Here is a 20,997-nt window from a genome sequence, read left to right on the forward strand (position 1 = left end):
TGCGCCCAAGTTCGCGCCCACCGCCTAGATCACGTGGGCGAACACCGGTCGGGCGAAGCAAAGAAAGAAAGAAGCTCTCGAGCGGATGAACTCCATCTTGTCGTCAGTGTCGCTGATCCACCAGCGGCCTCTCGTGTCTATCGCCCGCTCCTATCTTGACGCAGATTCTGTCTCTCCCCTGAACCTTCCCCTCCCTCCTCGTTCATCCCCAGCACCTAACCGCGCGCTTCTTCTCCCATCGTCGTGGGTCTTTCCCCTCTCATGAGTGAATGAATGATTCATCGCTCATTCTGCTGTCCGCCCCCATTCAAGACTTCAATCAGCTAATCAAACTCAATCAGGTTCCTTCGTTGCTTCCCTCCCTCCTCAACTACCAACACTCCTCCTCCCTTAACATATATCCCATAATACCTTTGTCGCATTCAATCACACCCCGTCGGTCATGGCTGAAGATGATGCTGAAAAGGCCTTTTTCCAGGCTCAGGCTATGAATGCGGACTCTGGAGACTATAAGACAGTGGAAGAGCAGGGTGCAGATAGTTCAGATTCAGATGACTATGATCCTTCCAAATCACTGCCAGATCAGTATTCTGTTTCCTTGACAGACTCCAACCAACAGGACAATGTGCCTGATCATGATGCTTCTCCTTCCAATTCCAATCCCCCCGAACAAACTACTACTACTACCACAACCACCTCTACTTCCCTGCCTGTTCCCCCTGAATCAGACCCTAGTCAGCTAGCTGGCAATGCCTTCCCTTCTGAGACACCTTCACGAGCTGAGTCCCAGACGTCAGCATCGGGCCTCGCCACTGGGGCCTCGGTTCCGCCCAAGACCAGGACAATTGGGGGCTTTGTGGTCGAGGATGAGGATGAGGATGATGCGGGTGAGGCAGATTATGAGCCACCAGCTGTACTAGGTGTCGAAGACATGAATACTATACCTTCGCAACCCATTTCAGGAAATGCAAATGAAGCTACTTCTACCCCTGATGTATCATTGGATGAAGCTGCGCAGGTGTCTGCCAGCACGAAGAATGCCCCTAATAGTTCTTTCCCTGCTGCTTCTAAAAATGATGTGTCAGTGGCTTCGGGCCAGGAGCTGTACAGCGCAAGTGTCGCCCCGTCGGAGCAGGCGCAGGATGGGACCTCTGTGACCCCCGAATCGCCCTCGACCGCCAAGGGTCGCTTGCCTCACGACCGGGTTGGCATCCTGGAAGACCGCATCCAAGAAGACCCCCGTGGTGATATTCCCGCCTGGCTGGAACTGATTAACGAACATAGGAGTCGCAATAGAATTGATAACGCACGCGACGTATATGAGCGCTTTCTGAAGGTTTTCCCTTTTTCTGTAAGTGGCCTCTACTGTATTTCTTGGGAGGCGATCAGATCGACTTACGGTTTCAGGCTGAGCAATGGGTGGCTTACGCGACAATGGAGTCCGAACTGAATGAACTCTTCCGTCTGGAGCAAATATTCAACCGGACTCTGCTGACGATTGCGGACGTGCAACTCTGGACCGTGTACCTAGACTACGTTCGTCGCCGGAATCCCCTCACCACCGACACAAACGGTCAAGCGAGACGAATCATTTCATCGGCCTATGAACTGGCGCTGCAGCACATCGGTATCGACAAGGATTCGGGGTCGATCTGGTCCGACTACGTCCAATTCATCCGCTCTGGCCCAGGAAACGTTGGGGGCTCTGGATGGCAGGACCAACAAAAGATGGACCTGCTTCGGAAGGCCTATCAACGGGCCATTGGGGTACCCACGCAGGCTGTCAATACTCTCTGGAAAGAGTATGACCAGTTTGAGATGGGCCTGAACAAGCTGACAGTAAGAATCTAACAAATTGTTCCTTGGAATTTTTACTCTAATCATAACTCTTCTTCAAACAGGGCCGCAAGTTTCTACAGGAGCAGTCTCCGGCGTATATGACCGCCCGCAGCTCCTTCACTGAATTGCAGAACATCACTAGGGATCTCAATCGGACAACGCTGCCGAGGTTACCTCCCGTTCCAGGTTCGGACGGCGATATCGAGTTCCTGCAACAGGTCGAGATCTGGAAGCGCTGGATCAGTTGGGAGAAGGGCGACCCGCTTGTCTTGAAGGAGGAAGACATGAGCGTTTTCCGGACGCGTGTGGTCTATGTCTACAAGCAAGCACTCATGGCATTGAGGTTTCTGCCCGAGTTGTGGTTTGAAGCTGCTGAGTTCTGCTTCCACAACGACATGGAGACCGAAGGGAATGAGTTCTTGAAGCACGGAATCGACGGCAATCCAGAAAGCTGCTTGCTTGCATTCAAGCGTGCGGACTGGCTGGAAATTAACTCTGATTCGGAGCAGGACCCCGTCAAGCGTGGCGCTAAAGTCAGAGAACCCTACGACCGACTCTTGGATTCACTCTACGATTTGATCGCCAAAGCCCGGACTCGGGAGCAGCAAGATGTTGCTCATCTCGAAGAGACTTTCGCAAAGATGAATCCCGAGAAACAACCGACAAAGAACGAGGACGACGATGACGATCAGAGTGAGGCGAAGGCGAGAGAGTCCGTCAAGAACGCACAGATTGACGCGGTCCGACAAGCACATGCCATACAGATTGGTATTCTTTCCAAGACGATATCCTTTGCCTGGATAGCTCTTATGCGTGCCATGCGCCGCATCCAAGGTAAAGGCAAGCCTGGGGAGATGCCCGGCTCGAGACAGATTTTTGCGGATGCGCGCAAGCGGGGTCGCATTACCAGTGATGTCTACATTGCCAGTGCTCTCATTGAGTACCATTGCTACAAAGACCCCGCTGCGACGAAGATCTTCGAGCGTGGTGCGAAGCTGTTCCCTGAGGACGAAAACTTTGCGCTGGAATACTTGAAGCATCTCATCGACATTAACGACGTTATCAGTAAGTTCATGTTGATGGCTAAAATTCTACGGTTCTCATACTGACAGACTCCAGATGCACGAGCTGTATTCGAGATGACGGTCAGGAAGCTTGCTTCTAATCCCGAGAACGTCCAGAAGACGAAGCCTATCTTTGCCTTCCTCCACGAATACGAGTCGCGGTACGGTGACCTTGTCCAAGTGATCAATCTTGAAAACCGCATGCGCGAATTGTTCCCAGAGGATCCCACTCTGGAGCAATTTGCACACCGATACTCGACCCCTGGCTTCGATCCTACCGCTGTGCGACCCATCATCTCTCCCTCTCAGACACGGCCGAAGATGGCATACCCGGCCGAGCAAGCCATGTCCCGTCATGCCACGCCTACTGCGCGGTATCAGGACGCGTCTGCGACAGACTCGCCCAAACGCCAGCTAGATGACTTCGATGACGACATGGCTCGGCCGCGCAAGTTCGTGCGTGCCGAGTCGCCCCTCAAGACGACGCAGCGACGCCAGCTGGACCAGAAGCGCACACAACAGACCATGGGCGGGCCGTCCGGAAGCCAGTTCCGGTCGCAAGGATCACCGGCACCTCTGCCGCGCGACATTGTTTACCTTCTCAGCATCATACCTTCTGCCTCAGCATACAACGCGGGGAAGTTCTCTCCGGAAAGGATGGTCGATCTGATTCGGAGGATCGATATGCCCAGTTCGATCTCCCAGATCCCGCTTCCACGGGGACTGGGCGCTGGACAGACACCACAGTCATTTCCAGGTATGTACAGCAAAGCTACATAATTAGTTGGGCAGGTGACTGATTCTAGGGCAGGCATCTACCGTTCATGATCTGTCAATGATATAGACTCTCCGTCATGCAGCTCTTTAAGCGCAAATAGTCATGTTAACCTGGCGCTGTATCTGTTATTATTTGTTTTTCTCCGCCGGTTTCGACCGCCGGTACCACCGCGGCGTGGTACTGGAGTGTATAGTTGTTGGATGTCGCTTGCATTTGATGAACCGGCGTTTTACCTTGGGTTACAATCACGGATGAGTTTGGGCAGCTGGGCCTTGTGTGAACCATCATTATTCGAATTTGGGAGGGATTTGTACAGGTTTAGTGCCATTTTCACATGGCATGAGTTGCAGTCGACAGTTCCTTTGACGTATAATTCCAGCAGGATGAATGCAGCATTATATTGTCCACCAATGTATCCTTGCGCAGATAATATCTTTCGAAGTAAATAACCCTGTAGTCGAAGCATTCTGATTGGTCCGATCTTAAATCCAGTCTATCCCCAATAAAGTTAGCGTAAGTCCGTCACCGCTCAGCGCGGACTTCTTTTTCTGCCGCGAAATTTGGAAGAAAATCGAAGCGCATCAGATCTTCATCCAGTTTCCACCCCAATCATGGCGCCCTCCAGCTCTCCAGAACCTGTTGTGGACGAATCCCACGAGTCCTCCGACTCGGAGGTCGAGCAGACCGATCTGCAATCCCGCGCCCCCAAGAGAAGACGTCTCTCGGAGTCTTCCACCGACTCCTACGTTGCTCCGGCGCCGCTCCCCACACTCTCCCGTATCAAGAAGAAGGGCGCAGATGAAGAGAAGAAGCCCGCCACATCGGATAAAGACGAGCCTGTCCTGATCAAGGATGCTCTGGAGATTGGTCTCAACGATGCACAGAACTCATTCGCCTCTCTCAACGTGGCGCCGTGGTTGATCGGCTCCTTAACCACCATGGCCGTTCGCAAACCAACCGCCATTCAAAAAGCGTGTATTCCTGAGATCCTAAACGGCCGGGACTGCATTGGTGGAAGCCGGACTGGTTCCGGTAAGACCATTGCCTTCTCAGTGCCCATGCTGCAGAAATGGGCGGAGGATCCATTCGGTATCTTCGGCCTTGTCCTCACTCCAACTCGGTAAGAACCTATCCCCCACTCCCAATGCCCATCATTCATCATCTAATCCGATGTGCCTAGTGAACTCGCCCTCCAAATCTACGAACAAATCAAAGCCATCTCCGCCCCTCAAAGCATGAAACCCCTCCTCATCACCGGCGGCACCGACATGCGCCCACAAGCCGTGGCCCTCGCACAACGCCCACACGTCGTGATCGCCACGCCCGGCCGTCTCGCCGACCACATCAACACCTCCGGCTCCGACACCATCCGCGGCCTGAAGCGCGTCCGCATGGTCGTTCTCGACGAAGCAGACCGGCTCCTCGCCCCAGGACACGGCAGCATGCTCCCGGACGTGGAAACCTGCCTCTCGGCTCTCCCGCCCTCCAGCGAGCGCCAAACCCTCCTCTTCACAGCAACCCTAACACCGGAAGTGCGCGCGCTGAAATCCATGCCCCGGCCGTCCACCAAACCCCCCATCTTCGTCACCGAAATCTCCACCGAAAACAACGCTTCCATCCCCCCGACCCTCAAGCAAACCTACCTTAAAGTCCCCATGACCCACCGCGAAGCCTTCCTCCACGTCCTCCTCTCCACGGAAGCGAACGCCTCCAAACCAGCCATCATTTTCTGCAACCACACCAAGACGGCGGACTTGCTGGAGCGCATGCTCCGCAGGCTGTCTCACCGCGTTACATCCCTGCATAGTCTGCTGCCGCAGTCGGAGCGCAATGCCAATCTGGCGAGGTTTAGAGCGTCCGCGGCGAGGTTGCTCGTTGCGACGGATGTGGCGTCCCGTGGTTTGGATATTCCGTCGGTGGAGTTGGTGGTCAATTTCGATGTGCCCAGGAATCCGGATGATTATGTGCATCGGGTTGGTCGAACGGCGCGTGCAGGGAGAAAGGGTGAGTCGGTCACGCTTGTTGGGCAACGGGATGTGAGTCTGGTGTTGGCGATTGAGGAGAGGGTGGGTAGGCAGATGGAGGAGTGGAGTGAGGAGGGTGTTAGTGTTGAAGGTAGGGTTGTTAGGACGGGTGTATTGAAGGAGGTCGGTGAGGCCAAGAGAGAGGCTGCGGGTGAGATTGAGGAGGGGAGAGATGTGTTGGGAAGGAAGAGGAATAAGTTGAAGAAGGTGCGGTAGTTTTAAGTTACTTACTACTATGCACATAGAGTTGTTTGTATATAATGTCGTTTAACTTAGCAATGGCATGTAGATTTGACTTTCATTCCAATGTTGGTATCATATCATTGACTTTCCACTTGAACCCATTGCTGGTGCGATAGGTCCTAAGTAGTCACGTATGTAACGTCTGTCTATCTATCTATGTGTATGTCTTCCACCATCCCATCCACGGCACATACATGCACCCCAGCAATCCCATACTAATACACGCTTCCCCAAACCAAAATGACAGGAAAGCCACCAAGCAAGCAAGCAAGCACAAACTCCACACGAATCCAATTTTGACCAACGAACCCAACCCCAACTCCAATACCATCTATAACCAAAGTCCAACCAAAAACAAGTAAAACAGCTCACGCGACCCCAGCAGTTCCACTAACAACACCCTCTCCCGTTCCCATTAACTTCAACAATCCATCCACTGCATCCCCCTTTTGCGATAACCGGCGCTGTCTCTCTTGTGGCCCTTCTTCTTCTTCTCCACTGCTAGTTTCTGTATTTCTACGCCTCGATACCGTCGCCGGAGGACTACTCAATTGCATTGGGGAGCCGAGAGTATTTGTTCTGCGGTGGGTGTGGGTATGAAGTGTTGTTGATTTCTGGGTGGGTGTCTTCATGGGGTCATCGTCATCATCGCGTTCTTCTCTTTGTGCGGGTGTCTGTGTTTCTTGTTCCGGTTCCTTCTGTGTTGCGATCGTTCCGGTTGATAGGGGTGGGGAGGAGAGGCCGGACGCGTTCTGGGTCTCGGTTTCATGCAGCGGGAGGTGTGTGGTGGGTTGGTAAGGGCGCGGGGTGGTCTGGTTCTGGTTTTGGGAGGAAGATGATGTAGAAGAGGAGTTCGGCGTAGTCATGATTCGCTGTTCTTGGGGGAGAGATAGACGAGGGTATTTGCGACTGTGGGCTTCTAGGTCGGAGAGACGGCGATCGAGTTGGGGGTCGTGGATGTGACGCATAGCTGTTTGAAGGCGCGTGCGGAGGAGGGTTGCTTTCTTGGGGATTTTTTAGTTTCTTTGTCAATAGGAATAGAGATGTTAGATACATACTTCTTGAATGAAGCGCTTGCGGGTTGCTGGGTCTTCGGGGATGAGGGGTGTTGACGTTGTTGTTGATGATGTTTGGTCGGGGTGGGTATCTTCTTGTGGTTGGTGTTGTTGTGATTCTAGAAGCTGTGTTGGTGTCTCAGGCGTCGCGTGTGGCTGGATCGGCTTTTGTTAGAGTCAATGGACGATTTGACGCATTTTTTGCTGTGTGTGTGTGGAATTGTTGTGGTACATACCTGAGGGTCCGGCTGAACGTCATGCTGCACGTTCGGAGATGCTTCTGGCCGCGACTGGGGCTGCGCGCTGGCATGGCTGATCTGGGGTTCGCTGGTGCTATCCACCTGATCGATAGAGCGTTTCTGGCCAGCAAAGAGAGGCGAAGGAAGGAGCTTCTTAGGAGAGGAGGAGGTCTCAAGGAGAGGGCGTTGTTTGAGGGGCGAGACAGAAACGTGCCGATGGTGGGCGGGTGACAGGCACGCGTTGGCGTGCTTCTCGCCGAGGACTCGCCTACCGTCTTTGACGGGGCTGGGGTGTGATGCAGACATGGTAGAGTGCATTTGAGGGTGTGACGTGCCCCGGAGAATAGGAGCTTTAGAAAAGGGTGGTGTCGTGGTGTAGGTAAAGTAAGAGAGAGTGTTGGGGGGGAAGTTTAGGGTGAGAGGGTCTAGTAGAAATGGTAGTAAAGTACTAGTAGTACCAAGTCACGATGCCCACACACGCGCACACACGTCTTCCGGGGTGGAGATCACGAGCTGGTGCAATTGGGTCCGAAAGGTTAAGAGAAAGGAAGCAAGGGAGAAAACCAAGGTCACGGTCTGGGTCAGAAGACTCAATGGCAGCGAGTTGGGGAGAAAGATGGGGGAAGACGAGGCGCGTGGTCATCCGCGTCGAGGGTTCGGTGGTTCCCCTTGCGGTGAAACTAAGCAACGTCCAGCCTCATAGCGTGTCTTCCCTTCCACGCGTCGGCCGCTTTCAACATCCACTTTTACGGCGTCGTGGTTTCTCCGGGAAAGAAGATGTGGTAACGCTCTTCACTGAACATTCGCCAATGGGTGGTTTTATTACTGGGATATTGGTGTTGCCAGAAGCTATCTTTCTACACGTGTAATCCAGGTGTTTCTGTCACTCGGGTTCCACTTTATCACGATCTAGATGAGATGCAAGCAAAAGCACCCACATTCCTGAAGCTGTGAAAATGACTGGCTGCTGCACGGGGCTCCATCTTTGCTCTCCAGCAATAGCAACGGGGCTTTATTATGTCCCAGTGGTAGAACGTTTGTCTGCCTCAAAATTTCACTGACATGCTGTGGTTTGGCTGTTGCCCTTTAACCTTGTACCACATGTCTTCTTGGATTTCAAAATTCCGCAACTAGTTTATAAGCGAGAATTGGCGGACCCATGATATACAGCCAGAGGGTTCTAGTCATTGTCATTCTCATAAATATCAGTGAACCTCGTAGTCAGGGACAATGCTGGCGTTGGTCCAAACAAAGCTATGACGCGTGCGCGGGGGGGAGCCAATGCTTGTGTTGCTGAAGATGGATACTTTAGATTGTCAGATATAATAGTATCCTGAGCCCAGTAAGCAACTTCAAGTAGCCAAGTGATCAGTAATGCTGCGGAAATGGAAAAGAAAACAGAAAAAGAAAATAGTGTCACTCATGTTCTGTTGTAGAAGCCATGCATCCAAACCTCATCGGAGACATATTTCGTGGCGGTCAGATCGGGATTAGGTATGACAGCGGCTCGACGAAACCTTTGAGTAAACCCCACCAAAAGCAGTTAATGTTAAAGATTCAGTGAGACCTCTAATATTGGGCAATACCTTTGTATAATCGTCAGAGCAGCGTGTTCGTCTCTAAGCACAACTTCAACTCAGATGTATTGATTACCGTTTGTAGTTAGTGACATGCATTTGCGGGGTAGTTGGTCCAGATGAGGCTAGGCCCTTACTCTTTTGGGGCGGGGATAACCAAAGTGGGACAGAAATGCAGTACACGACAGTCGTTGATTGGTCGTTAATATGCACCCTCGATTCAGCACATGTGAATGGGGCTTTCAGTGATACAAAGTAATAGTACTTACGGTTGTGCAACTCTAGTTTTCCATTATCTTATCTAATTTGAGATGGTTTATAGTAACTAGTCAGGTGTAAGATCATCTGTTTGCTAATCTAGGGAGCTAAGGGGAGCGGGCCCTAACTCTTGACATCCATCCGGTTCATATCATTACTACTCATAACGTGTACGTCTATGCCCGAGTCAAAGAGACTAAATAGGCATTAAGGATCTTCAATCAGTAGCAGGAATAGTTAGCTACCTAGTCATGAAACAGCTCATGTTATAGTCGACATGTCCACCAAGCCATGGTTTCAGCGCATCTCCCTGTGTAATGCATGTCTACTAATTGTGGACGAAAGTATTCGGTGTCATGCCTCCTCAACGAGTACAATAGAGGGGCTTTCACGCCTTTCAGTATATAAAACGCTGTTCTGAGATACTGATGGATGTCCTACAGGTATAGTAGACAGTATTCTGACAATCTGGAATATACCTATCTTACTAACATGAAGCTACAGTATATCATAACAAAAGGATAGTAGAAGTGTTTGAAATATACTCCATGCCTATAAATGGGAATTTGTAAGATATTTGTATCGACGTATGCTCTCTTTCAGTTCTAAGGCAGGTTGTAACTACTTGTACTGGCATAGAAACACTATCACAGGGTAACATGATTTTATTACAAACCTAGCTTTTCTTTCTTTTTGTTCGACATTCTGGAATGTACAAATGTGACTTGGACGGCAATATCATTGAATGAATATGACATAAGAGGCTCCTGCATACGCAAGTTACCAAGCAGTAACAACCGTGGGATCACAGTGTATGTAACCTTAAGTTGAGCTCACTTTCTCTATTATTAGCTGAGTCGCGCTCCCAGGAAAACAAACTTCCCAGATACCATATTGATACTCTTATAGGCCAAGCGCTGGGCTACTAAGAATGCAATCATAAAGTCATCTCTGGTGCCTGGCAGATTAGCTTATCGTCCCGATGCGGGAATCCCCAGCTTTCCCCGCATTTTGGCTCTTGGAGAGTCTGTCTTTGCCATTGAGTCCCCATACGTCGTACAAATTACTATAATCGATTCATATCATCTTGAGCCATCCTCTAAGAAGCCTGATAGTGGCTCGGACAGTGCAATATTCGTTCGCTGTCCCGACCGTGTCGATCGTTGCCCTGCCATGGAATGATTGCATCATCAGGTGCTTACTGTTCAGCTGTTTACCATCCCCCGACCTCCACCTCCGCTCTTCTTCCAACTTCATCCATCAGTGCTGCTTGATGGACAGCTTCCCCCATCCTATCCATCATCCCCTGTTCTTTGGCTGATATCTTTATTCATCACCTGTCGGTTGATTGCTCTGAATCAACCACAATGCGCCCATCCCTTGCGGTGCTGGCAGCCGCCCTTCAGGCGACCGTCGGCATTGCGTCCAGCTTGACGCCGCCTGTTCTGCCTCTGATCGTGCGGAACCCCTACCTAAGCACATGGCTCGGAAATGCCAGAGATGAACCCTGGACCAAATGGCCCATGTTCTACACTGGCGAGGAGGTGGGCCTCTCTCTGATGGCTCATGTTCCGAGCACAGGCACCGTGTATCCGTTGTTGGGCAAGCCTCACGAATCCCTGTCTGGGTAGGCACAGCATCATCCCATCTGCTTTCATCCAACTGATAGACGCTGCTAGGACACAGATCGATTTCCCGACATACCTTGGAGCCAACTACGACGCATCTACCACCAATCTGACCTACCGCGTTGATCCTTCCACCTCTGCCTCCCATCCCCTGGAGATCACCGTCTCTTTCTTGTCTCCCATCACTCCTACATCGACTCTGCGGCAGTCGATTCCCGCATCATATGTCACAGTACATGTTCATGGTGAAGTAAGCGTAAATGTCTATATGGACATCAACGGAGGCTGGGTGAGCGGTGACACCCGGAGTCACATCTCTTGGCAGTATGACGCGTTCGATGCGAAAGACAACAAACCAGCTCTGCGGAGGTGGAGATTTCAGAGACAGTCGGAGCTGCTGTTCTCGGAAATCCGCGATCGTGCCGAATGGGGCACTCTTCACTTCACCGCGCCCGCCGTATGTAAACTGGAGAGTAGTGTCACTCTGCTCGTTGCTGACCCAAGCATCTAGGATGTCCAATTTCAGTCTGGCGAGGCGTCGGCCGTAAGGAAAACCTTCTTGACCCAAGGAGTCCTCGACAACGTCAACGATGAAGTCTTCCGTGCCATTGGAGACCGAGAGCCGGTCTTTGCATTCTCCAAGTCATTCGTCCTCAACCGGAAATCTGGGCCGACCAGCGCCAGCGTAACCTTTAGTATTGCCTTGATCCAAGATCCTGTTGTCCAATATGCCTCTGCACGTGGTTTGACTCTGATGCGACCTCTGTGGGAGTCATGGTTCCCTAGTGTTGACGCGCTCCTGAACTTCCACTACCACGACTTCTCCCAGGCGAGTGCGTTGGCCTCCAACTACTCGGAGCAGTTAGCCAAGGATGCCTATCAGTCGGGGGCTCACGACTACGTTGACATTGTCGCACTCTCTGCTCGACAGGTCATGGGGGCAACTACCTTCTCTGGAACGCCTGAAGATCCGATCTTGTTTCTGAAAGAGATCTCATCCAATGGAAACTTCCAGACAATTGATGTCATCTTCCCTGCATTTCCGTTTTTCTTGTATACTAACCCGCGGTGGTTGGCCTACCTTCTGGAGCCGTTGATCGAGCACATGTTGAGTGGACAATACCCAAACACTTACGCCATGCATGATTTGGGAACTCATTTCCCGAATGCCACTGGGCATCCGGATGGAAACGATGAGTACATGCCGGTGGAGGAATGCGGTAACATCCTCATCATGGGTTTGGCTATCGTGAACTCGCTGCGTTATTCGGAAGATTCTGCCGCGTCTTCCATCTGGTCGACACAAGGCGAAAGCCCTGTACTTTCGGACGATCATCCCGGGTACTTTCCTCTGGTAAACCTTCAAGCACATGGAGGTATCGATAAGCAGGATGGAAGATGGGGTGGTGGTATACAGGGCCAACGTGAGGCAGAGAGATGGCTTCAGCGCAGTTACCGTCTCTGGAAACAGTGGACTGGCTACTTGGTGGAATTTTCGCTGGAGCCAGAGAATCAGCGTAAGGTGTTCACCTAAGTGGATCTCATGACAGTAGCTCACTCTCAAATAGTTTCGACAGACGATTTTGCCGGCTGGCTTGCGCTTCAAACGAACTTGGCGCTCAAAGGTATCGTCGGCATCAATGCCATGAGCAAGCTAGCTGAGGTGGTTGGCAATGATGAAGACGCCTCATACTACAAGGTTAGTTGTGCAGTCATACACGCAGGAAAATCTTCTCACCATCTATATAGGACATCGCAGATACCTACATCGCCAAGTGGGAGGAGTTGGGCATGTCTCGAGATCAAACACACGCGAAGCTCGCTTACGACTGGTACGGATCGTGGACGACCATCTACAATTTGTACGCCGATGCACTGCTATGCTTCCATCTGGAGGGCAGCGATACCTCTCCACACGCAACCTCCGGCTCCAAACAGAGACCCCTCCATCCCCATCCCCCTCACCCGCACAAGACTGGCTTCGTGCCCCGCCATATCTATCAGAGACAGTCTATTTGGTACCACAACGTGCGTCAAAAGTATGGCCTCCCACTTGACAGCCGGCACTTGTATACCAAGACCGACTGGGAGTTCTTCTCCATGGCCGTTGCCAGCGAGAACGTCCGCAGCGAGGTTCTGGAATCCGTCGCCAAATGGGTCAATGAGACGGTCACCGACCTTCCGTTCACCGATCTCCACAACACGGAGGGTAAGGGCGAGTTCCCCGGGCCGAACTTCTACGCTCGACCGGTGATCGGCGGCCACTTCGCGTTCCTGGCCCTTCAGCGCGCGTGTGGGGGCCGGGCGATGGAGGGGCTAGCCTATCTAGACGAGGGGAACAACGTGTTCTCGACCAGTACGCTGGCGGACTGGAAGAAGGCCGCAGCTAAAGCTGTCGAAGAGTTCCAGACATCGTCTGAGCCAGAGGAATCTACTGGCGAAGAGTTCGGCTATGGATCTGAGAGTCTGGAACTCTGAGCGTGAAAACCTATATATAGCAATATTTGGGTCTGATGAACAACAAGTACTTCAAGGATTAGCAAGCTTTTGACTGAATACTTTTGGTTACATACTTTGAGAAACTGAAGAAGTTGTGAGAAATTAATTGGAAAACGGCCTCCTTCCTAAATTACTCAGTATACAATTACTTAGTGGGGGTAAAGACCCTATCAATCTAAAGTCACACTACTACCAACCGTGCCACCCAATTACAATAGTAAGTAAATTAAATTAATTTAGGTAAAACAGAAGCTTTATAGCAACAAAGTAGATAGCCCTACCCAGTCCAACAGTCTAATAAATAATTCCCGAGCCTGTGGTACTGTCCTTCCATAATATTTTAGTTATAGTATCAGATCTCCCACAATATAGTTAGTTACTATATTCATGCCATTCCAATCCAATGAATCCCAAGAAGACATGACTCAAGTGTAATCCACTACCTACTTAGAATACTACTACTACTACTCATACATCATGATATGTGAATACTAGTAGTTCCAGGGTCCAAGAATCACCGTTTACTACTACCTAATCAACTATCGAAATAGATTATGTTACTACTTACCAAAGGTGGTATGGCAGCAGAGCATAATGACGCTCCGAGTCAAAAGTCACTTTCCTTTCATATGACCTTGAACATGGACATGAACATTAAAAGCGCAAAAGATTATTACATGGGGTGGTATTCCATCCAGATTTCCTATGGAATTGTTTTTAATGAGAATGGACAAAGGGGGCACAAGTACAAAAAAGGATAAAGGTGATTAGGTGAAGAGAGAAAGAGGAAAGAATTATTTCATCATTCCATAAGAAGAGAAGACGACTGTACGTTGAAACTTTGCATTGAGGAAAGTAAATATATGTGGAAAAGGGCCCATAGCCATAGATAGATAGATAAAAAGAGGCATATTGCACAGATGAACCTTTGGATTTTTTTGATCTTTTTTCTTCTGTTCCATTGCTTATGTTCGAAATTTCACCCTTTCCCTTTTTTGTCTGTTTCCCCTTTTTTGTTTTGTCACATTTGAGATTCAGTTCATACACACATGCAAGCAGGCACACACACGCACACATAGACACACTCTTTTCTTTCTCTCTCTCATGCACACACACAAAACTTTCATTTTCGTTCTCATCTCATTTGGATCCCTGGATTTCGACTACCTAATTTGCTAGCGAGAAAAAAAGGGGCGTTGGGGAGGGAGGGTTTATTGGTAGTGAGGATCATGCGTAGAAAGAAAAAGAAAAAAGATGTGAGGGGGAAGCATGGGCATGCATGCATGGATGCTAGCCTATAAATGCCAGTTTATGAGGGGGAAAAAACTGCATTTATTTGCCGCCAAGGCTGGGGAAGTTCTTCTCGTCAACGGCGACAGCGGGAGTAGCAGCAGCAGCGGCAGCGGGGCGCTCGGAACGGGGACCGTTGCCACGGCCGCCACGAGCACCGCGAGCACCACGGCCACCAGTGCGGGGAGCCTCAACGAAGCGCATGTCGACCTCAAGGAAGTTCTTCTCCTTGCGCTGCTTCTCGCGCTTGGACTTGTCCTCCTTGCCCTTGATGTAGGCATCCTCCTCCTCGGAACGCTTGAGCTCCTTGGCGGCGGCCCACTTCTTGTCGAGCTTGGTGCCCTCGTTGGGAGCACGGACGGGCTTGGCGCTCAGGTCACCCTGGGCAGCCTTCTCGGCAAGGTAGTCGGCGTAGGACTTGGACTTGTCGGCGGCCTCCTCGGGCCTCTCCTCGCCGGGGGTCTGGGGCTCGGTCTCATCGGTCTGAGCAATGTTCTCGCCGGCCTTCTCATCGTCCCAGGTCTTCTCGCCGCTCTGGTTACCCCAGCCCTGGTTCACCTGCTTGCGGGTGTCGCTATCCAGTGAATATGTCAGTTTCGATTGAATCCCATGTCTCCTTTTTTTTTTTCCCGTCTCCATAGAGAACAAGACGATGAAGAAGAGGCTTACGTCTGGCCGGTGCGGGACTGGCGGTCGTGGCGGACACGCTCACCACGGTCCTCACGGGCGCGGAATCCGCGCCGTTGGGCGTCCTTCTCATCGGTGGGCTTCTCACGGTTGTTGTTTCTGCCGGCGTTGCGGTCACGGAAAGCTGAACGCGATCGGAATTAGTCGGAACGTACTTGCCAAAGAGTCGGAACTCAACGTAGGTGGGAATACATACCGGCCTCGTTGCCAGTGGCGCGGCCACCACGGCGAGAGTTGTTGTTGTTCTCACGGGGCTGGGAAGGGGCCTCCTTGGGAGCGTCCCGCTTGCCAACACGGGGAGCCGGCCTGTCTACGGCTTTCGTAGGGGGCTCGGGGGCTCTGTTGGGGCCGAGTTCAGGGTCATTGCCTGTAGTTGCGCAGCGCGAGCAACAGCACGCTTGAGGTTAGAAAATGATGTAATCCCTTCACGAATTCGAAGTGTAGATGGATCGACGACATGCGAAGAGAGAGACCAAGGCAAAGTCAAACACGACAGGTAGTGCAAAGTGCAGGATAGAACTCAGGTATGGTAGGTAGGTAGGTAGGCAAGGGAAGGGCGAGAATTACCAAGAAGCTCGTAGAGGTTCTGTTATAGTAGATGATATGTTAGCCTTCGCATTTCCAGATGTTTAATGCTGCCGCTTTCTCTCTCTCTCTCGTCTCGTCTGTGGTGGTGATGGGGCGAGTGGTGAGGAGCAGGATGGATTTGTGCAATATTCCTTGCCGTCGCCCAAACCCCGCTCGTTGCAATGCAACTGCGCTCCCAACCCAATCCCAGCACCCTTCCATCAATCCAGCCGTAGAATATTCCTTCCCTCAAATCGCGGATTTCCATCACCCTCGCACAGCAACAGACGGAGAGAAAACGAGGGCCATTCTCTTTCAAAGCAACGCACCTTGGACCGGATCTCCGCCATGACGCCTGGTTTTATGCGGGGCCTTCCGGGGAAGGCTCTCTCTCTTATCGCAACAATTCGGTCCGACGGAGCGGGCGGGGAGAGTCGACACAGGCAGAAACCTCGACGACGAACGGTAGCTGACCTCTCCTTTGTTTAGGGGGATGGGGATAGGATGGTGGTTGGAGTGAAGGGGGTTGACTGGACGGTGGATGGAGGCGACGTTTGTGGTTGCACTCGCCCGATCCGGTAAGGTGCGAATTGCTGCTAAGCGAATCCGGGAATGCGGCCTGTGATTGGTTTACAGCAGCTAGGGCTTAGGGTAAAACACCAGCGGATGACGCTGAGATGATGCTCTGCATCGCTGCCTTCAGTTGGGCTTACGCTCTACAGTATGTAGAATGGACGGTTGTTGCTTTTTCTTTCGCTCTCCCCCTACAGCATTCTGGGGGTGATCTGTAGATCACTGCCATCCCCAATTCCCATTCCCCTCTTTTGTCATACGTCACTACTCATTTCTCTCCTCTTCCTCTCTCGCTCTCTCGCCCCCAGGCCGTTTGTAAGCTCTCCCCCCAATTGCCGAGCTCCGTAGCTGGTCACCTGCCACTCCAGGTACTTCCCAAATCGAGTAGATACCTCCCCCATAGCTTTCAGAGCTCTCCCTGGAGGGAAACTATACACACACTCTATGACAAAAGTAGCAACAAAAGGAACCGGGAAGTACAGATAGAAGCTGAGAAGAAATTGAATGATTCATAAAAATGGAATAGAATGCAATGCCGCAGGGATGCAACATAACCCAGATCAGCAAGAAATACATATGCAAGCCACCGTTTCACTGCAGCCCAAATCATCACCATCACCATAGCAAGAAATAAGAACATCATATAGCTATGTCCGCAAGAGCTGAGAGTGAAGAGTGTGACCCGGTTCAAACTGCACCGCAGTCTCCCTCGGGCCCATTATACCAGTCATGCATGTACACAAAGAACCATGTCTCAACTTTTATCGCGGCCTTTCTTTTTCTTTCCCTTTTTAATCCTCTTTCCTCCGCTCATCCCGCGCTCAAAGGAACAAACAGCCGACCGCTTTTCTTTTTCCAGTTTCAAAGGCGTCAATCAATCAAAAGCGCCACAGCAACAGCAGAACAGCAAGCGAACCAATATAAACAAATGGTATCAACCGCAAACGCCAGGCAATGCTTCAAAGTTTCAACTTTTGTCTTCCAGTCATAGAAGAAAGCTATGAAGGAAATCCGTCAAGCGTATCTCTTCCTTCCGACCGTGATGTCCCTCGAACCGAAAGAGGGTAATCCGTGACGGGGGTGAGAGTACAAAACAAGAAACAAACGGGTTAATGGCGGGTATTATTCTGCTCGTAACTGAAAGGAGTCTGGAAATGCATGCTCGCACTCAATCCAAATGGATCGGCATCCAACATAGGTTCATAGTTCCCCATGAGGTGGTTCGCATTGTTATAGGCGCCATTGGCTCCCTCTGCCGCATGTTGGGTGTACTGGTTGAGATTATGAGCCCCCATGGGGTGAGAGCCCGCCGGCACAGACGCGGGATTGTTGTAGCCGGAGACATAGGGCGAGGCACCCACGGTGGAATCATGCTCCTCGTCAATCATGTCGGCCTGGGCATCATACTCCTGTTCTATGCGGACATTAACCAAGTGTTCAACACCACCACGGATCTGGAAGAAAACAGCAATGCGGGAATGGAGTCAGCTTACCCAGTTGGTCATAGTGCTTCTGGAATGGCGATGGGTAGTACGCGGAGGGGACGCGGGGAGCTCGGGGATTCGTACCACCCGGCATGGCGGCCTTTGGGTCGGTCGACTCCGGCTGGCCGATGCTCATCGGCGGCGAGGTTTGGCTGATATTTCGCGAGTGCGACAGCATCTGCGAGCGCTGCTGGGCCTGGGGATCCACCCCAACTGGCGACATCGCTCCCTGGAAGGGAAAACCCGGGGATTTGGCGTGGGACGGGGAGGAGACATGGGACGGAGGCGTGGCCTGAAATTGTGGCGACGGAATACCATACGCACCATCACGATGTTGAGCCATGCCAAAGGGCTCCTTGGGAGCGATGCCAGGATGCCGTTGAGCCGAGGTTCGGTTTACGGCAGCGCGCTCCAGGGTGGAGGGAGGCTTCGCTGCCATAGGGGTGGGCTTAGCAGCGCCCGCGCCGGGGGCCCCGGCCTTCAGTCGCAGCTCTGCTTGCACATCGATTCCTACGGTCGGTCAGTATCTCAAGTACGGGACAAGGATCGCCCCGAGGGCGCTTATCAGGAAGGGGGCTTGCAAGCTTGCGAGTTGGGTTATGCGAGCGGGGAAGACCAACCTTTTTCGAGCAAGATACGTTCGAGCAAGGAGTTCTTGTAGCGCAGCATCAAGCATTCATCAGCGGCGCTACGATGATTCTGCTGAAGGGTCTGCAGGGAGTCTTCATTGCGCTTAATGGTGGACTCGAGCTGGCGGATGTACTCTGTGCGACGCTCACGGAAGGCAGCCTGGGCCTGGCGGTTGCGTTGCTTCCGCTCCTCCGAGGTAGCATAGATCTGACGGCGGGCGTTAGCTTCATGTCGGGGAAGGGGATGGGATCAAGGGTCCAGATAGATAACAAGATCGATAAAGGCTTGGAAGAGGGGATGGGGGATAAGGTGCAGATGGAGGAGATAAGTAAAAGGGGACAGCAAGGAATGGAGGGATGTGACAGGACGATAAGGATGAACAATCGCGATGATAAATGATAATAATAAACGCAGTGCGGGGCCCCGGACTGGCACGCAGGGACAAATCACTGGGGGAGAACCAGCGATAGGCACCAACAGCACAGCCAGTGATGATGCTGGATGAACACCAAAAGACGTGATGGATGTTGATGATAGATAGATAAAGGTAATAGAAATGAGATAAGGGAAAAACAAGCAACGACCACCACGAGGTATAAAAAGCCAAAAGGGTCGATCTGGATCCGGGGTAAAAAAACAAATTGAGGACAGCCACCCTCGAATCGAAGAATTCTTACGTACTGGTTTTCTTCCCCCTTTGCGCTTCTGAGTCTGGGTCACATCTTGCATCAGAATCTCCCCCTCGGCCTCAGGTGTTGACACCGCCGAGCTGATCGAGCCTTCAGGCAACGGCTCGGTCTTGGGGACAACCGGCTCGGTGGCCGGGTTGTCATTTTGTGTGGAATTGCTCGTCTCAACCATGGAGACCATTGGATTTGGCTATGTATGGAGGAAAGGGGGGATGGGAATTTAGCCTTGTTCTTTTCTTTGTTTGCTGGCCGTCTTGTTGCCTGTCCGGGTTGCCCAAAGACAGGTCGGTTATGGGAATCCCCCCTTGCGTGCTCGGTAGATGGAGAATGACGCACCCAACAAGAAATCCGGGGGCGTGGGATATTATAAAATTAGCAAGGAAAAGAAAAAGGGAACCAAAACCAGAAAAAAGGAAAAGGCAGATGACGACGGCCGGGATCGAATATCAAAAGCCTCTTCTTTCCTCTCTGTCGTCTTTCTCTCTCTCGCTCTCCCAAAAGACCGGGCTAACAAAAAGCGGACTTAATTTCCCCCTCACACAAAATAGACGCGGTGAACGATCGCAAAAGACAAATGGTAATAGGAATACAACAACAGGTAAAAAAGTTAGCCGGCGGGGTATGGAATCTGATAATTCAGACGCAGGAAACGCGCGGCTGGGCGGCAGAAAGGGACGTGCGAGGGCTGGCAGAGGGTCGCAAGGAGGCCAGCGGAAGAGGTGACATAAAGGAAATTGATGATGGAATACCCAGATAGCCAGCAGGTTCGGGGGGGAAGTAGGAGAGAAGCGCGAAGGACAGTAAGAGGGGATGGGTGGGAAGGTGAGAGTGGGAAAGATGTGAGGTAAAATTATTTACTAAAAAGAACGGGGATGTTATTAAAGGGAAAGAAAAGGTCGAATAAGGGCCTTCTTCTCTTGGTCCAAGCCTGGTGGGTTGGAAAATTCGAGCAAAGAGTGGGCAAAATAATATTTAATGGGGACAGCAAGAAGGAAAAAAAAAAAATTTATTATTTTATTTTTCTTTTGGCTTCTCTTCGAACTTTCCTTTTGGGTCCAAGGCAGAGACTTTCCCAGGGGAAAAATCCAGCCCATCATCCCCATCCATCCACTCCATCCACTCACGCGAGACGGTGCAAAGAGAGTGAGAGGGGAAAATGGACCGAACGGAACGAGCTTCGGTTTCGCCGCCGCTGGACAAACTCTTTTTGACTTTTGCACTACTTTTTGACGCCTCGTCTGGTCTTTACTTTTTTTGCTTTTAAAACAACTGATGCTCTCTTACCCGTCCGGTTTCTGTTTCTTCGAATAGTTCTAGTAGTTCTACGCATTCTTCCTTGCCCCTGCTTTAGTTTTGTCGTTCTAACATCATAAGAGCCACTCTCCCCTCATTGCCCAGTAACAAATCCCCCCCTCTCTCCCTCCCCTCTCCTCTCTCCCACCCTCTCTCTTTGTCTTTCTGTCCACTCAGGTCCTCGATGCAATTCTTCCCTACTTGCTAGGAGCGGTTTTCCTCGGCCGCGGCACCAACTTGAGCGAGATCCACTGCAAGGTCAGACCCAGCCGAAGATCCGCCCAGGGTGAGTCGTCAAACTCGTCACTGCCTCCGTGGTCCAAGTTACTACTTATGCCCTATTCGAATGGGCTTACTCCTCTGGTGCTGCTGCTGGTGGCCCGTCCGCCAGGCCATGCAGGCTCCGAAACGGAGTGGAGAGCAGGAGAACGTGTCGTTGTCCTTTTTTCATTCGTTTCCGCTTCTCTCGGAAGTGGCTACTTGGGTGGATGCGAGCAACCTTGAAAGCAATGCCATTGTTAAGTCGGTTCCAGCTAGCTCAGTCTGGACCAGAACCGTGTAGTATTTATCCAGGCGATAA

General features: G+C 51.5%; 7 protein-coding genes across 7 annotated transcripts; 4 read left to right on the forward strand and 3 right to left on the reverse strand.

The window, feature by feature from the left end:
• Nucleotides 1–108: 108 nt before the first annotated feature.
• Nucleotides 109–4,089, forward strand: rna14 (cleavage polyadenylation factor subunit RNA14). The gene is made up of 5 exons (XM_026767208.1): nucleotides 109–1,351; nucleotides 1,408–1,839; nucleotides 1,902–2,904; nucleotides 2,959–3,660; nucleotides 3,715–4,089. Exons 1-5 carry the CDS (start codon nucleotides 443–445, stop codon nucleotides 3,729–3,731), a joined length of 3,063 nt encoding a protein of 1,020 aa, XP_026623497.1. The 5' UTR covers nucleotides 109–442; the 3' UTR covers nucleotides 3,732–4,089.
• A 169-nt stretch (nucleotides 4,090–4,258) lies between these two features.
• Nucleotides 4,259–6,006, forward strand: dbp8 (ATP-dependent RNA helicase DBP8). Its single transcript, XM_026776294.1, has 2 exons — nucleotides 4,259–4,801; nucleotides 4,862–6,006. Exons 1-2 carry the CDS (start codon nucleotides 4,293–4,295, stop codon nucleotides 5,919–5,921), a joined length of 1,569 nt encoding a protein of 522 aa, XP_026623498.1. The 5' UTR covers nucleotides 4,259–4,292; the 3' UTR covers nucleotides 5,922–6,006.
• Nucleotides 6,007–6,013: 7 nt separating this feature from the next.
• Nucleotides 6,014–7,627, reverse strand: BDQ94DRAFT_67276 (uncharacterized protein). Its single transcript, XM_026776295.1, has 3 exons — nucleotides 7,240–7,627; nucleotides 7,007–7,159; nucleotides 6,014–6,952 (listed from the first exon to the last, which is right to left on the reverse strand). The coding sequence occupies exons 1-3, from the start codon at nucleotides 7,558–7,560 to the stop codon at nucleotides 6,317–6,319; spliced, it is 1,110 nt and encodes a 369-aa protein (XP_026623499.1). The 5' UTR covers nucleotides 7,561–7,627; the 3' UTR covers nucleotides 6,014–6,316.
• Nucleotides 7,628–10,444: 2,817 nt separating this feature from the next.
• On the forward strand, nucleotides 10,445–13,399 carry BDQ94DRAFT_181139 (putative glutaminase; the record flags this gene model as incomplete). The annotated part of the gene is made up of 5 exons (XM_026773825.1): nucleotides 10,445–10,704; nucleotides 10,757–11,162; nucleotides 11,217–12,222; nucleotides 12,274–12,404; nucleotides 12,455–13,399. 5 exons carry the CDS (start codon nucleotides 10,445–10,447, stop codon nucleotides 13,181–13,183), a joined length of 2,532 nt encoding a protein of 843 aa, XP_026623500.1. The 3' UTR covers nucleotides 13,184–13,399.
• Nucleotides 13,400–14,032: 633 nt separating this feature from the next.
• On the reverse strand, nucleotides 14,033–16,272 carry stm1 (putative telomere and ribosome associated protein Stm1). Its single transcript, XM_026767209.1, has 5 exons — nucleotides 16,078–16,272; nucleotides 15,749–15,767; nucleotides 15,378–15,548; nucleotides 15,164–15,305; nucleotides 14,033–15,068 (listed from the first exon to the last, which is right to left on the reverse strand). Exons 1-5 carry the CDS (start codon nucleotides 16,096–16,098, stop codon nucleotides 14,537–14,539), a joined length of 885 nt encoding a protein of 294 aa, XP_026623501.1. The 5' UTR covers nucleotides 16,099–16,272; the 3' UTR covers nucleotides 14,033–14,536.
• A 1,099-nt stretch (nucleotides 16,273–17,371) lies between these two features.
• Nucleotides 17,372–19,650, reverse strand: BDQ94DRAFT_67326 (uncharacterized protein). The gene is made up of 4 exons (XM_026776297.1): nucleotides 19,117–19,650; nucleotides 18,426–18,642; nucleotides 17,815–18,315; nucleotides 17,372–17,735 (listed from the first exon to the last, which is right to left on the reverse strand). Exons 1-4 carry the CDS (start codon nucleotides 19,303–19,305, stop codon nucleotides 17,431–17,433), a joined length of 1,212 nt encoding a protein of 403 aa, XP_026623502.1. The 5' UTR covers nucleotides 19,306–19,650; the 3' UTR covers nucleotides 17,372–17,430.
• On the forward strand, nucleotides 19,048–19,973 carry BDQ94DRAFT_67367 (uncharacterized protein). Its single transcript, XM_026776298.1, has one exon. It carries the CDS (start codon nucleotides 19,317–19,319, stop codon nucleotides 19,845–19,847), a length of 531 nt encoding a protein of 176 aa, XP_026623503.1. The 5' UTR covers nucleotides 19,048–19,316; the 3' UTR covers nucleotides 19,848–19,973.
• The last annotated feature ends 1,024 nt before the right edge of the window (nucleotides 19,974–20,997 follow it).

This window comes from Aspergillus welwitschiae (genome assembly GCF_003344945.1).
Source record: "Aspergillus welwitschiae strain CBS 139.54b unplaced genomic scaffold BDQ94scaffold_29, whole genome shotgun sequence".
Lineage (NCBI taxonomy): Eukaryota > Fungi > Ascomycota > Eurotiomycetes > Eurotiales > Aspergillaceae > Aspergillus > Aspergillus welwitschiae.